This window comes from Mesoplodon densirostris, chromosome 10 (genome assembly GCF_025265405.1).
Source record: "Mesoplodon densirostris isolate mMesDen1 chromosome 10, mMesDen1 primary haplotype, whole genome shotgun sequence".
NCBI lineage: Eukaryota > Metazoa > Chordata > Mammalia > Artiodactyla > Ziphiidae > Mesoplodon > Mesoplodon densirostris.
Window position 1 is genome coordinate 71750443 of NC_082670.1, and position 13059 is coordinate 71763501.

At 57.8% G+C, this 13059-nt stretch overlaps 1 protein-coding gene across 1 annotated transcript; it reads left to right on the forward strand.

Moving 5' to 3' along the window:
• The first annotated feature begins 1416 nt into the window (after nt 1-1416).
• SLC38A3 (solute carrier family 38 member 3) lies at nt 1417-6955 on the forward strand. The gene is made up of 15 exons (XM_060109738.1): nt 1417-1517; nt 1608-1689; nt 1864-1979; nt 2553-2626; nt 2709-2801; nt 2881-2962; nt 4046-4128; nt 4211-4269; nt 4424-4588; nt 4670-4749; nt 5022-5122; nt 5353-5477; nt 5574-5718; nt 6659-6762; nt 6851-6955. Exons 1-15 carry the CDS (start codon nt 1417-1419, stop codon nt 6953-6955), a joined length of 1515 nt encoding a protein of 504 aa, XP_059965721.1.
• Nucleotides 6956-13059: the final 6104 nt, after the last annotated feature.

Here is a 13059-nt window from a genome sequence, read left to right on the forward strand (position 1 = left end):
CCTAGCCCTGAATGCTGAGTTTGAGACCCATGGTGCTCCAGCTTCAGGAGCAGACCTGAGACCATCAGGATCTGGAGTGGGGATGGGGGATTTGGGGCAGGATTCAGGGTTCACAAGCAGAGCGGGTGCCATGACATCAAGACTAGGCTCTGGCTGACCTGCCTGGCAGGGCTGCCCCCTCCCTGGTCTCCACTCTGACCTCAGATTTCCTGCTGGTCTATCTGGCCTTCAGGATGTCCTTATAGATCCTGGGGACACTATGCCCAGGTACCTTCTGGGCATGGGGTAGGTGGCTCCCAGCGCCAGTGATGGGAGAGGGGCTAGCGAGTTGTCTGGGCGGTGGGCAGAGTTGGGCCTGGGGAGGATGGGAGCTGATCCCTTTGGGGTCCAGCAGAGCTAAGCCCTGAGCGCAGGGAAGGGAAGACTGATCCAGTGGTCCAGGCCCGTCTACAGCTGGCCAAGGTTCTGAGTTCCTGACCTGGGGCTCCAGGAAGTGGGGAGTCTCCTCAAAGGGTGGGCACCTAAGGGTGGGGGGTTCCCCAGCAGGGGAGGAGAGGCTTGAAAGAGAACATGGCCCTGAGGCCAGAGCTGTGCGGAGGGTGAGGCCTGTGTGGCCCAAAGAACTGGGCTCCAGGGCACCCATTTCCTGGAAGGCCCCTGAGGGCCCTTTGCAGCCAAGCGGGCAGGGTCCAGGTGTCCAGCCACCCAGCACCGCCTTAGGCCTCCTGGCTCCGGGGGGGTAGCCTCTGCGCCTGCCGTTCCCAGCGCCAGCTCTCAGCCCACAGAGGGACCTTTGTTCTGGCTGCCAGCAAAGCCCGCCGGGTGGCTGGGAACAGGGCCCACAGCCCTCGCCCTCTCCCGAGGCCTCCAGCCGTCGGGCAGTGCCATTCTAGGTTGGCTAGGAGGCCCCTGGCACGCAGGGCACAGGAAACTGTCTCCCAGTATTAATATCAGGGAGGGGCAATCAGTCCAGGGCCCATCCCCAGAGTGGGGTCTGGTGGCCTGGGACTCAGCCTCCTGGGGTCCTGACACCACTGGACTCTGAACTCAGGTCATCCAACTGAGCTTTACTTCACAGATGGTGAAACTGAGGCCCCAAGGGCTTGCCTGGGTCCGTATGTCTATGTGGCAGGGGAGTGCTGGGTACTGGCTGAGGTGTCGCCTCAGAATGTCCTGGAGAACTCAGGTATCCGAGCTCTGCCCCTCAATGGCAGGTTCCAGGGTGGCAGCAGGCAGAGCTGCATGCACATGTATGTCCTCAGGGGACTTCTGGGAGGTGTGCTACAGTTGCAGACTTCCTGTGGGAGTCTGGGCCGTGAGCCCAAGGAGCGGGGATAACCAGAGGGACTGTCTGCTCTGTAGACTTCTGACTGCGTCAGTGTGAGAGCCAGTGTTCCTCGTGGTGGTCCCTGAGCCATGGAGGCACCTCTGCAGACGGAGATGGTGGAGTTGGTACCCAACGGCAAACACTTGGAGGGGCTACTCCCTGTCGCCACCCTCACGGCTGGCAACCAGAGGTGAGCGAGGGACTCAGTCATGGCTTAGGGCAGGGCAGGGTGCAGGGCAAAGGGCTGGAGCTGAGCTGCCTGGCTGGTCTGTGCCTGCAGGGTCGAGGGCCCCGGACGGAGCTGTGTTGAGGGTGAAGGCTTCCTACCAAAAAGTCCCAGCAAGGAGCCACACTTCACCGATGTGAGCAGGGGTGGCTGTCAGGGGCTCGGGGACACCCCTGGGAGCTTGAGGGCAGTAATGAGGTGCTATGGGGCAGCGATGGGAGGCCAAGGGATGGTGCGAGGGAATGCTGATTTACCCTCCACAAACTTGCTAACTCACCCCAGCCCTCCCGTCTCACTCTGGTGCCTGCAGTTCGAGGGGAAGACATCGTTCGGGATGTCAGTGTTCAACCTCAGTAACGCCATCATGGGCAGTGGCATCCTGGGGCTCGCCTACGCCATGGCCAATACGGGCATCATCCTTTTCCTGTGAGTGCCCTCAGCAAACCTTCTAAAGATAGGAGCCCTAAACAGGCCACCAATCCTGACCTCCCAGGACCTGCCAGTTTCCTGTCACAAGACCCAGGTTGCAGTGGGTGGGCACTTACACTCAACCCAAACCACAGCTGAAAAAAAACAGCCATGGCCAGACAAATATACCTCATTTCCCAGTAAACCCGCTGAGATGACAACACGGGGCCAGCCTAACAGGACTGAGTCTGTCCTACCACATTTACACGTGATGGATAAACCCCAGGGCCAGGCCTTCTGTGGGTACACGTGTCCTTACCTCAGAGCTCTGCCCTGCAGCCTAAATGGAAAACATGTTTCTTCCAAGATCTCAAGGGGAGGTGGTGCTCAGAGGGTTCCTTCTGGGTCATGGCCACCCTGGGTCAACCCAGGTGATGTTCACCACCCCTGGGGCCTGCCGAGTTTGCATCCACACATGTTGGGGGTCCAGACACCTGGGTCACAGACCCCGCACACCCAGCCCTCCTGGAGCTCATTGCCCCCTGCCTGCCAGAGGAGCCCCAGCGACCTCTTTTCATCCACCTTCACCAGGTTCCTGTTGACGGCCGTCGCCTTGCTCTCCAGCTACTCCATCCACCTGCTACTCAAGTCCTCAGGGATCGTGGGTGAGCCCCAAACCTGGCCTGTAGCAGGGAGGGGTGGGCTGGGGAGAGCACTCCTGACTGTCCTGATTCCCTGTCCCCACAGGCATCCGTGCCTATGAGCAGCTGGGCTACCGTGCCTTTGGGACCCCAGGAAAGCTGGCGGCAGCCCTGGCCATTGTGCTGCAGAACATCGGAGGTGAGGTTGATGGGCAGATGATGGATGGTGGACAGGCTGAAGGCTGGCTGGTTTGGCTGACCTGCCTCTCTCCCCCCAGCCATGTCCAGCTACCTGTACATCATCAAGTCCGAGCTGCCCCTTGTCATACAGACCTTCCTGAACCTGGAGGAGCGGACCTCGTGAGCCCCAGGGTGGGGCGGGGCTGGGTGAGGGTGGGAGGCCCTAGTCTAACCCTCTATGTCCACCACTAGCTAGTGGGAGAGACAAGACAGGATGGAGGTGGGGGGCAGAGAGCTGCCGGCAGAGCTACCATTCAGTGCACACTTGTTTATGAAGCACCTTGGGGAAGACTCCCAGGAGGGCCATGTGGGGCAGGAGGTAGTCTGAGGCTGAGGAAGCCGGCCCCGCCTAGCCGTGGACCCAGCCTGTGAGCACAGAGGACCTGAGAACCTCAGGCTAAGCTCTAAGCTCCTGCTATTCCTGACCGTGGCTTGGGTGTTAGCCTCCCCACCACCTCTCCCCAACCAAGAAATTAAGCCTACAGTGTCCCAGTTGCCTATCATCAGTTTAGCCAGTTCTCATGGCATAAGCATGTTTTGTGGGTAGGAGCAGAGAAGATAGCCAGGCCCTGCCCTTGGCAATACAGCCCCGGCAAGCAGAAAGGCTGCATGGCTGAAAGCAGCTCTGGGAGGAAGGAAACAGCCAGGATTCTGCCGCCAGGCCCTGGGAGCCTTTCCCAAGGAGTTGACCTTTGGGTTTGCCCTTGAAGGAGGGTCTCATTCCTCATCCCTTTAGCTCCCTGTGTCCACTGTCCATTGAGGGCGTGGGGCAGGATGATGCAGGATGCAGATGCTGGGGGGACCACAAGGAGCTCAGGTGGTTGGCAATTCCCTGATACCCCCATGGAAAATGCCTCACCCCCCAGACACAGGTCCTTTCATCCCACCCACCCCCGGGCCCCTTGGGGCCACTCCATGGGGAGGATGGACCCAGACCTGTGTGTCCTAGAAAAAACAACCACAGTGACTGTAATTGTAATGGTTACCAAGCAGGAGCTGAGTGTATTAGTCCTCACCTTGTCCAGGAGAGTGCTGGGAGTGGGCCCATTTTGCAGACGGGGAAAGGGAGGCTCAGAGCTGTGGACAAGTATTCTTCAGAGATCACTCAGTGGCACCACGGGTAACCCCGGCTGGGGGTCAGGCGGCCCCATCCCCCGAGGCTGAGTGGACTCTAATATCGGCTCCCCACTCCCGTCCCTGCAGGGACTGGTACATGAATGGAAACTACCTGGTGATCCTGGTCTCTGTCGTCGTCATTCTGCCTCTGGCACTGATGCGGCAGCTTGGTGAGTGTGGCGGGGCCAGGGCCTTGGAGGGATGCATGGGAGGGGACCTTCGGTCTCACCTCCCCCCTCCCCAACTTTACAGGCTACCTAGGCTACTCCAGTGGCTTCTCTCTCAGCTGCATGGTGTTCTTCCTAATTGCAGTGAGTTACGCTCCACGCTGGTCGAGGGAGCGGGGCAGGGAAGCCTGGGTCAGAAGGCAGCTCCTCCAGTCCTGATCTAGATGTGGCTTCACAGTGACTTCCCAGGCAGCCTAGCCTGGCCCTGATACCCTCATCCTTCCCTGCCCCCACCTAGGTCATCTACAAAAAGTTCCACGTGCCCTGCCCGCTGTCCCCCAGTTTAGCCAACATGACAGGCAACTTCAGCCTCGTGGAGGTCATCAAGGAAGAGGCAGGGCTGCAGGTTGAGACGGAGGCCACAGCCTTCTGCACCCCGAGCTACTTCACCCTCAACACACAGGTTGCAACAGACCAGGGAGGGGGCAGTGGGCCTGGTGAGAGTGTCAGGGGCTGTTCTGACACAGAGTCCCTGTTTTGCCAGACGGCGTACACGATCCCCATCATGGCTTTCGCCTTTGTCTGCCACCCTGAGGTGCTGCCCATCTATACAGAGCTCAAGGAGTAGGTATCCGTGGCTGGGAGAGGGGGAGGGAGCTGCCTCGAGTTGGTTTGGGGAGAACGGATGTGGTCCTAAAGGGGGGAAAGAGTGACAGGAGCCAAGTCGTTTTATCCAAGGTCTCCATGGCTGCCACAAGGGGCGACCCGGGGCAAGAAGGAGGCTCCCTCAGCTACCAGATGGTGAGGGTGTGGTGCCAGAGAGAGACCCCAGGACACATGGGGGTTTCCCAGTGTGGCCCAGCTTGGCACCAATCCCCTCCCCTGCTGCCCCATAGCCCCTCCAAGAGGAAGATGCAGCACATCTCCAACCTGTCCATCGCCGTCATGTATGTCATGTACTTCCTGGCCGCCCTCTTCGGCTACCTCACCTTCTACGGTATGGCTGGACCGTGGGGGCAGAGGCAGAGGCCAGGCTGGGGGGCAAGGGGCTGGCCAGTGGCCATGGCACCCTGCATACTATAGGCGTTCATTAGGTCTGTGATGCCTAGCTGTGCCCTGCAGCTGTGGAGGTGTGTGTTGCCACTCCTCAGTGTCAGGGTCAACCCAGGCTCAGAGCCCAACCCCCTCCCTGGACCTCCTGCTGACCACCCTCCCTGCCTGCCACAGACAGGGTGGAGTCGGAGCTGCTGCACACTTACAACAAGGTGGACCCGTTTGATGTGCTGATCCTGTGTGTGCGCGTGGCCGTGCTGACGGCAGTCACCCTCACAGTGCCAATTGTTCTGTTTCCGGTGAGCCAATGTGCAAGTAGCCAGGTGGCCAGACCACTGGCAGGGTGGGACTGATGGGGCTGACAGATTGATGACTCTCCCCACCCTGCTTCCCAGGTGCGCCGCGCCCTCCAGCAGATGCTGTTTCAGGACCGCGAGTTCAGCTGGTTGCGGCATGTGCTCATTGCTGTTGGCCTGCTCACTTGTATCAACCTGCTGGTCATCTTTGCCCCCAACATCCTGGGCATCTTCGGGGTCATCGGTAAGGGTCTGGCCCTGCTGTGAATGGAGGCAGGGTACTGCCCCAGAGAACTTCCCTTCTGCAAACGCTGGCAGATTCCTAAGCTCATACCCTACGTTTCAGTGATGGCTGCTGGCCATGTGCACAGCTTGGCCTCCCATCTGAGATTTGTCCTTAAGGCTCCCCTAATCCATTTTGAGGGCTCAGAGCCACCGAGTCAGTTACCCTTGCTGGGGGTGCTGGAGGATGGAGTGGAGCCCAAGGGTCAAAGGGCCTTCACTAAGGATCTCATTGGCTCTTGTCCCCACCTCACATATGAGGAAGTTTAGAGTGATTAAGGGAGAGCCATATAGCTGTTAAGTGGAGAGCCTTGACTGGGCCCCGGGATCATGGGACTATAGGTTTAGGGTTCTGTCCAACTGTCCCAGTTGGGGCTCTGAGTGGGAAGATGAAACAATTCTGAGACATCTTTGGGGTGACCCAACTCAGGAGACTGACTCCCCAACCCAGCTCTGCAAGGACCAACGCACAGACCTGGGGGCTGAGTATCACTGATATCACTGACAGGACTCTTGGTTCTCTATGTCTGAAAGCTGACTCAAAATGAATTATACAGAAAGTAATGTATTGGCTCAATTAATGGAAAAGCCTTCAGGAATAGCTATATTCAGGAGCCCAATATCCTCAAACTTCATCTCTGTCTCTTGGCCGGCCTTTTCTCTTTGCCAGCTTCATTCACTGACAGAGTTTTCTGACACCAAAGGCACTAGCCTTCTAGCCTGGTAGACAAAGAACAAGGGGAGGGGCTGATGGGCTCTCCAGAATCAGACAGAGCTCTCGAGTGGAGTCTCAAGACGAGACTCCTTCATCAAGGAATGTTTGATCTCGTTAAAGGGTCCACCCTGAACCTTAGCCAATAGGTGGATGTGAGCCAGTGGTGGCCATGCCTTATTCTTTGCAGGTGCCACATCTGCCCCATGCCTCATCTTCATCTTCCCTGCCATCTTCTACTTTCGCATCATGCCCACAGAGAAGGAACCTGCAAGATCTACCCCCAAAATCCTGGTGCGAAGGGCCTGGGGGTTGGTGTGCTAGTGTGGGGATGAGGGGGCTGCCCTGACCTCAGACCTGACCCTGACTTCTGACCCCACAGGCCCTTTGTTTTGCTGCACTTGGCCTCTTGCTGATGACCATGAGCTTGAGCTTCATCATTATTGACTGGATCTCGGGGACCAGTCGGCATGGAGGAAACCACTAGGATGACCCCCATCCTGTTCTGTCTACTCGTCCTCCTACCCCTGCCCAGACTCTTCAGCCCCTGCTCCCATCCAGTGGCCAGTTGGAGGGGGAAGAGAAAGACGTGGTGAACACTATGGCATTTGGCCCTGCCCCATGTCCTCTCTTTCGAAGTTTTTGTTAGAGCCAGGACCAAGGCCCCTGGGCCACTACCCTGCTGAGCTCTTGGCCTACAGGGGCTTCCTGAGCTGGGAGCAGGGGGCGGCTGTACCCCTGCTCCCTTCCTGCTGCCTCAGGTCCCACCCAAGCCCCTTATTCTCTTTGCACAGGTGCATAGACTGAGGTCCAGCAGCTGCCCCCTAAGGTCACATAGCCTGTAGGGGCACAAAGAGCTGAATTAGGCCTGCAGTCATCCCCCCACCTTGCTCCTGGGCCATGGTCTGCACCCTGGGGCTTCATCTCCCTCAGTCTGCTTGCCTTTCCTCCTTCTGTCACCTAGGCCCCTTCCGTGGGCTCAGGCCCTTGGATAATCTGGTCCTCTTTCCCATCCCCTCCACCAGGAGCAGAACCCCCTCACCCTATGCTTGAGGGTGAGGCTGGTGTGGACACCCCAAGGGACCCCTTCCCTGGTCTTTCACCAGTCCTGGGGAGGCTGGGACTCCCCCCACCCCAAGCCCAGGCCATAGCTCACATTCCACTGCTGGGAGAAGAAAGAAGCTGGGGCCCAGAACATGTCTGCCCCGGGAGCCAGAGACCCAAGGGGCCAGTCTGGGGCAGGGGTGGAGAGGCTGGCAGCCCCCTTTTATAAATATTATACATAAGACCAGCTGTCCTTTATATTCTTGATCTCCATGGTCCCTGGGTTCCTGGAAAGTGGGGTGGGAGCCGGGACATGGATGGTGATGGAAGCCTGCCCCACCTTTTTCCCTGGGATAAGGGTGGGGACAGGGTGAGTCCCCTACTCCACTCCGTCCCCTGCCTCCCAAACCAACCAGTGGTGTGCTGAGACCCAGCTCTGGGCCTGGGCCAGGCTCAGCACAGACCTGCTTTCTCACGGGGTGAGGTGGGGAGGAATTAATGAGGCCCCAGGAAATGGGACAGAGAGAGGCCTCCGGAAGGAGGCAACGTGAGGTGCATCCCCAGCAGCTTCCAGGGAGGGTCTGAGCTGGGGGCGGCTGAGCTCTGCAGAAGCCCTGCAGAAGGGCCCCCTGCCCTCCCTAGCTGCCATGTCAACCCTCTGTCAATGCCTTAAATCTGGGGACAAAAGTCCAGGGGTCCTGTGCCCTGTCAGGCTAATCTTTTATTAATAGTAAAACCTACTACGAATAAAGGTGGGTTAGTGAGTGCCTGTATGTGAGGCCTGAGTTTTGAGTGGGGGAGTCCAAGGCAGGGCAAGAGCCGCAAGGATGCAGGGCAGCCCCAGGTGGCCTGGCCCGGGTGGGACTGGGAAGCTGCCCATTGCCTGAGGCAGGCCTGAATCAGCTGGGACCCAGCAGGATGGAGCTGCCCAGGCCTTGGCATCAAACCCTCATTAGGAGAGACCCTGCACCCGGCTAGGCGGCCAGGGAAAGGGCAGCAGGAAAAATCCAGTTTGAACTGGCAAGGCAGCTGCCGGCTTGAGAAACCCCTGAAGAAAGAACTTCCTCAAGCTGGTGGCTGCTAGGCCCATGGCAGTGCCAGCTGATCAGAGGGGGGCTTCCTGAGTCTGGTTCTCAACAGCCCCAGTCGCCTGACTCCAGCCTGGGGACTCACCCAGGAGCCCCGTGGCCCCAGAAAAGAGCTGGACACTGGCCTAGAGGTGGCCGCAGCCCAGAGTGCCCCTGACATGCAGGGCTGCCCTCTGGGGGTCTCTGGTGTCTACCTCGTCAGGTGAGGCCGTGGCCCTGCCTGAGACCCTTGGCTCCTGTGAGTAGGGGGCAATAAAGGGAAGGGTCCATCCTGCTGACAGACCCCAGGGATCTTTTCTCAACCTCCCTCCATCCAAAGAAGGCTGCAGGTCAGAGCAGCAGCAGGACTGCCTGGAATCTCTTAAGACCCCAAGCCCGGCTTCAGGCCTCTCAGACCAGGGGGATGAGCTGATGGTCGCTCCACCCACCCCTCCCCGCTGCCACACACTTACACACTCACCCACATATACACAGCTGGGGTGGAGGAAGGCCCCTGGCCCCTGGAGGCCATCTCCAAGCAAGTTCTCCTCCAGACTGATTGCTGGGCAGCAGGCTCCAGGGGGAAGGGGGCAGGCAATGTGGCCACTACACTATATCGAAAAGTCAAGTATCCACAAGACTGTTTGAAAATGAGTATCTCTGGCTGTCAAGTTGCAGCCATTCAGCCTCCACGAGGATGGGTCTGCAGGCCCTTGGTCATCACTAAGCATTTTTGTATGTTTTGAAGAATTTCCCAGGTCTTTTTTCTTCTGGTTTGCTTTTTAAAATTTGCTCTGAAAAAAAAGTTTTAAATCTGAAATGTTAACAATTTAGAGCAGGAATTCCCTGGCGGTCCAGTGATTAGGACTCTGTGCTCTCACTGCTGAGGGCCCGGGTTCAATTCCTGGTCGGGGAACTAAGATCCCACAAGCTGTGTGGTGCAGCCAAAAAAAAAAAAAAAAACCCAAAATTAGAGCAGCACAGAGGTCATCAGTATTTCTTTTCACCACTTTTCTTATGACTGCTTGTAACAGAAAAATAAGATAATACAGACCAGGAAAAAGGGCCAAAGCATAGGCCTTGGTCTCCCTGACCAGCAGCTGCCCCTGCCTGCACCCTTCTCACCTGTGTGCACATGCACACATTCACCTATCAACTGAAAAGGAATTCATTGTTCATTCATTTGACAAGTATTTATTAAGATTTCCTATGCGCCAGGTGCTCTTCTAGCACCTGTATGTACAGCAATGAACAAAGTGAAGAGCCCTGCCTTCCTTGGACTTATAGGTGGGGGATTGGATTCAGACCAGAAACATGAAACATAATCAGTAAGTTATATCATTTGTTAGCAGATGATCAGTAGTATAGGGAGTAAGAATGGCATGGTAAGGGCAACGAAGAATCAGGGTGAGAGGACGTCCCTGGCGGTCCAGTGGTTAAGACTCTGTGCTCCCAATGCAGGGGACACGAGTTTGATCCCTGGTCGGGGAACTAAGATCCTACATGCCACGTGTTGCAGCCACGTGGCATGTGGCATAAAAAAGAACAAGGGTTGGGAGGTGGGTCAGGGTGGGCCTCACTGAGGAAGGGCTGTTTGATCAGAACTTGGAGAGGGAGGAAGACATGTAGATGTCTGCAGGGAACATTCCAGCCAGAGGGATCAGCCAGTGCAAAGCCCTGAGGCAGAATGTGCCGGGCTTGGGAGAGGAGCAGCTAGGAAGCCATCGAGGCTGATGCTGAGAGAGGTGGGAGAGGGTAGAAGGGGCGATTGGGGGCTAATGAGGGGATGTTGTGGGACCATGCCAGCCACTATAGGACTCTGGATTTTTCTGTGGAAAAGGCAAGAGCCAATGCCAGGTCCTGAACAGAGGAGGGGGCAGGATCTGACTCAGTAGCAACTCTAGGTTTTAAATGGATTATCCTGGCTGCTGCATTGAGACTAGACTCTGGGGTGGGAGATGGGGAGCCAAGGGTGACACTGACACAAGGGCTACTACAGTTGCTCCAGACAGACATATCAGGTGTCTCAGCCCAGGTAGTGGCAGAGTTGGGGTGAGACGTTGGGCATATCCTGAAGGGTTCCCTGATGGCTTGGGTACGTATGAGGGGAAGGGCAGAGACAAGTCCAGAGTGACTCCAACTTGCCACTGTATCTGCTGAGGGAGGTGGGGGGAGGAGTAGGCTTGGGAGGGAGATCAATTTTGCCCATGAAAAGTTTAAAACACTGACTGGACATCAAAGTGAAAATGCCATGTTTGCTGCTAGGTGTGTGACTCAAGTTCAGTAGAGTGACCAGTGCTGGAGCTTTGGATCTGGGAGGTAAAGAGTGTGGATTGGTACTTAAAGCCAGGCTCCTGGATGTGATGGGGCCAGATGGGTTTGGAAGGAGGAGGGCAGCAGTAGGGACTGAGCCCTGGAACATTCCTCTGTTAGGAGGTAGGAGAGATGAGGTGGAACCAGCAGAAAAGCTGGAGGGAGCAGCCAGGAGGTGGGAGGAAACCCAGGAGAATGCGGGCTCCTGGGAAACAGAGGAGCAATAGCTGCTCAAGGGGGTGAGGGTGGAGCACAGACCACTGGGTCCAGCAACGTGTAGGTCACTAAGGACCCTGACCAGGGCTTTTTCTGTGGAGGGAGGGGCAAGCCTGCCTGGAGAGGGTAGAGGAAAGAGAGGTAGAAAAGAAAAGAAAAAGTGTAGACAATTTGTGTGAAGTGAGAGGAGCAGGGCCAACAGAGGCGTTTAAGGAAGACTGGGAAGAAGCAGCTACTGAGGGTAAGAGATTTGAAGAAGCTGGCAGCGTGGTGAGTTGGAGGCAGGTGAAGGACTTCTGGGCCAGAGCCCTGGAAGTACTGAGCTGGAAGACAGTACACGGAGGTTGGGCAGTCGTATCAGGGAACAGGCAGGGTGGCCACAACCTGGCCTGGCCAAGCCAATTGCTGGTAGCTAGGAACATCATGGGTCCACGATGAAGCCAGGGACATCAAGGAGCATATGCAGGGACCCAGAAGACTCTTTCAGATCTCTGCCTTGACCTCAGTTTAAAGTCATCCAGCAACTAACGTTCAAACAACGTGGAACAGTTAATAATAGACTGCAAGCTACTTAGGAAGAAAAAGTAGCCCTGGGAAAAACCGGAAAGAACAAAACTGCTTTCAAAACCATACAAGGCTGCAAACCTGCCCTGCCACGCACAGCGGGACCTGGACAGGATTAGACTTAACCCGCACACCCGCCTCACCCCCGCCCCCGCCCCAGAAGATACATAGAAGGCGGCCTCTGCTGCCCCCTGGCGGTCAACGGCCAGAGTCTGGGCGGCGCAGTGATCCACCCAACACGTTACAGGACCTGGTGGTGGGGATGGTCAGCTATGGCTGTGAAGCAGGGCCCTGAAGCTCCAAGGCTGTCCAGGAAGGCGTCCTGGCTGGCGCATGGGAAGAGGGCAGGCAGGAAGGCTCCGGGCGGGAGGGTGAGGAACTGCTAGCCCCACACTTGGCTGGGTCCTCAGGGAGCCAGGCCTGGGCCCCCCATGAGCTGCCTGACTTTGGAGGGGTTCCTGGTGTGGAGGAAGGGGCCGAGTCCCAGCCCCACCCTTGACCAAGCGTTCTAGGAGCCCCACCAAGCATCGCCCAGCTCCTCTCCTTATGCTGTCCACATCTATTCTGGGGTCAAGCTCAGCAAGGCACCCGGAGCCCTCAAATCGCACCGGCACGCGGCCCCAGGCTCTGCGCAGGCTATGGGCACTGAGCCACCCCAGCTTCAGGAAGCAGGGGAAGTGCCCACCGGGATAGTCAACCAAATCAGCGTTTAATCTCCGCTGTGAATTTGGGGGGTGGAGGCTAGAGAACATCCTGGAACGGAGGCGGTATAGATGCCAGGACCAGAAGAAGCAGGAAGGCATGTGTCATGGCACGTTCTGAGGATGGGCCGAGAGGGCGGCTAAGGCTGGAGGAAGGCCAGGAGGGATGGGGTCAGAGCAGGGCAAGGGCCATGGGGCGCCACGGACGGCTCTGAGCCAGAGGACACGGAACGGCTACTGCCCTATGGAGGGAGGGCCTCTCTGGCCACCGAGTGGTTAGATCGGCGGAGGCGGGGGCCAGGGCTGGAGGCAGAACGAAACGGGAAGGCAGGCCTGGTGGGGGTAATGGTGAGTGGCAGTCGGGAGGAGAGGAGAGGACTGCGGGGAGGTGCGGGCGCTAGGCCCGCCTCGGCTCCGACGTTGCGCCAAAGACCCGCTAGGAGGCGCCGCTGCCCCGCGAAGCCGTGCCCTGCCTCTAGCGCCACCCAAACCCCGCACTCCCGCCTAGAGAAGCCCCGGAAGAGGCGGGGCGGCGCACTCAGATGCCGCTTCCGGTTTCAGCTTGGCCCCGAGGCGGGGGAGGTAAACTTGGGGAGGGAGGTTACGACTAGGGAGCGGGGAGGATGCGAGGGGCCCGAGGGCAGGTAGTGTTAAGGGGGTACTAGGGCAGGGGTGGGAACAGGGTG

Bases quoted from the DNA above. Each gene is read 5' to 3' on its own strand.
- SLC38A3 (XM_060109738.1), top strand. From the start codon at position 1,417: ATGGAGGCACCTCTGCAGACGGAGATGGTGGAGTTGGTACCCAACGGC. The intron at 1,518-1,607 runs GTGAGCGAGGGA...CTGTGCCTGCAG, and splicing joins CTCACGGCTGGCAACCAGAG to GGTCGAGGGCCCCGGACGGA. The intron at 2,627-2,708 runs GTGAGCCCCAAA...CTGTCCCCACAG, and splicing joins CAAGTCCTCAGGGATCGTGG to GCATCCGTGCCTATGAGCAG.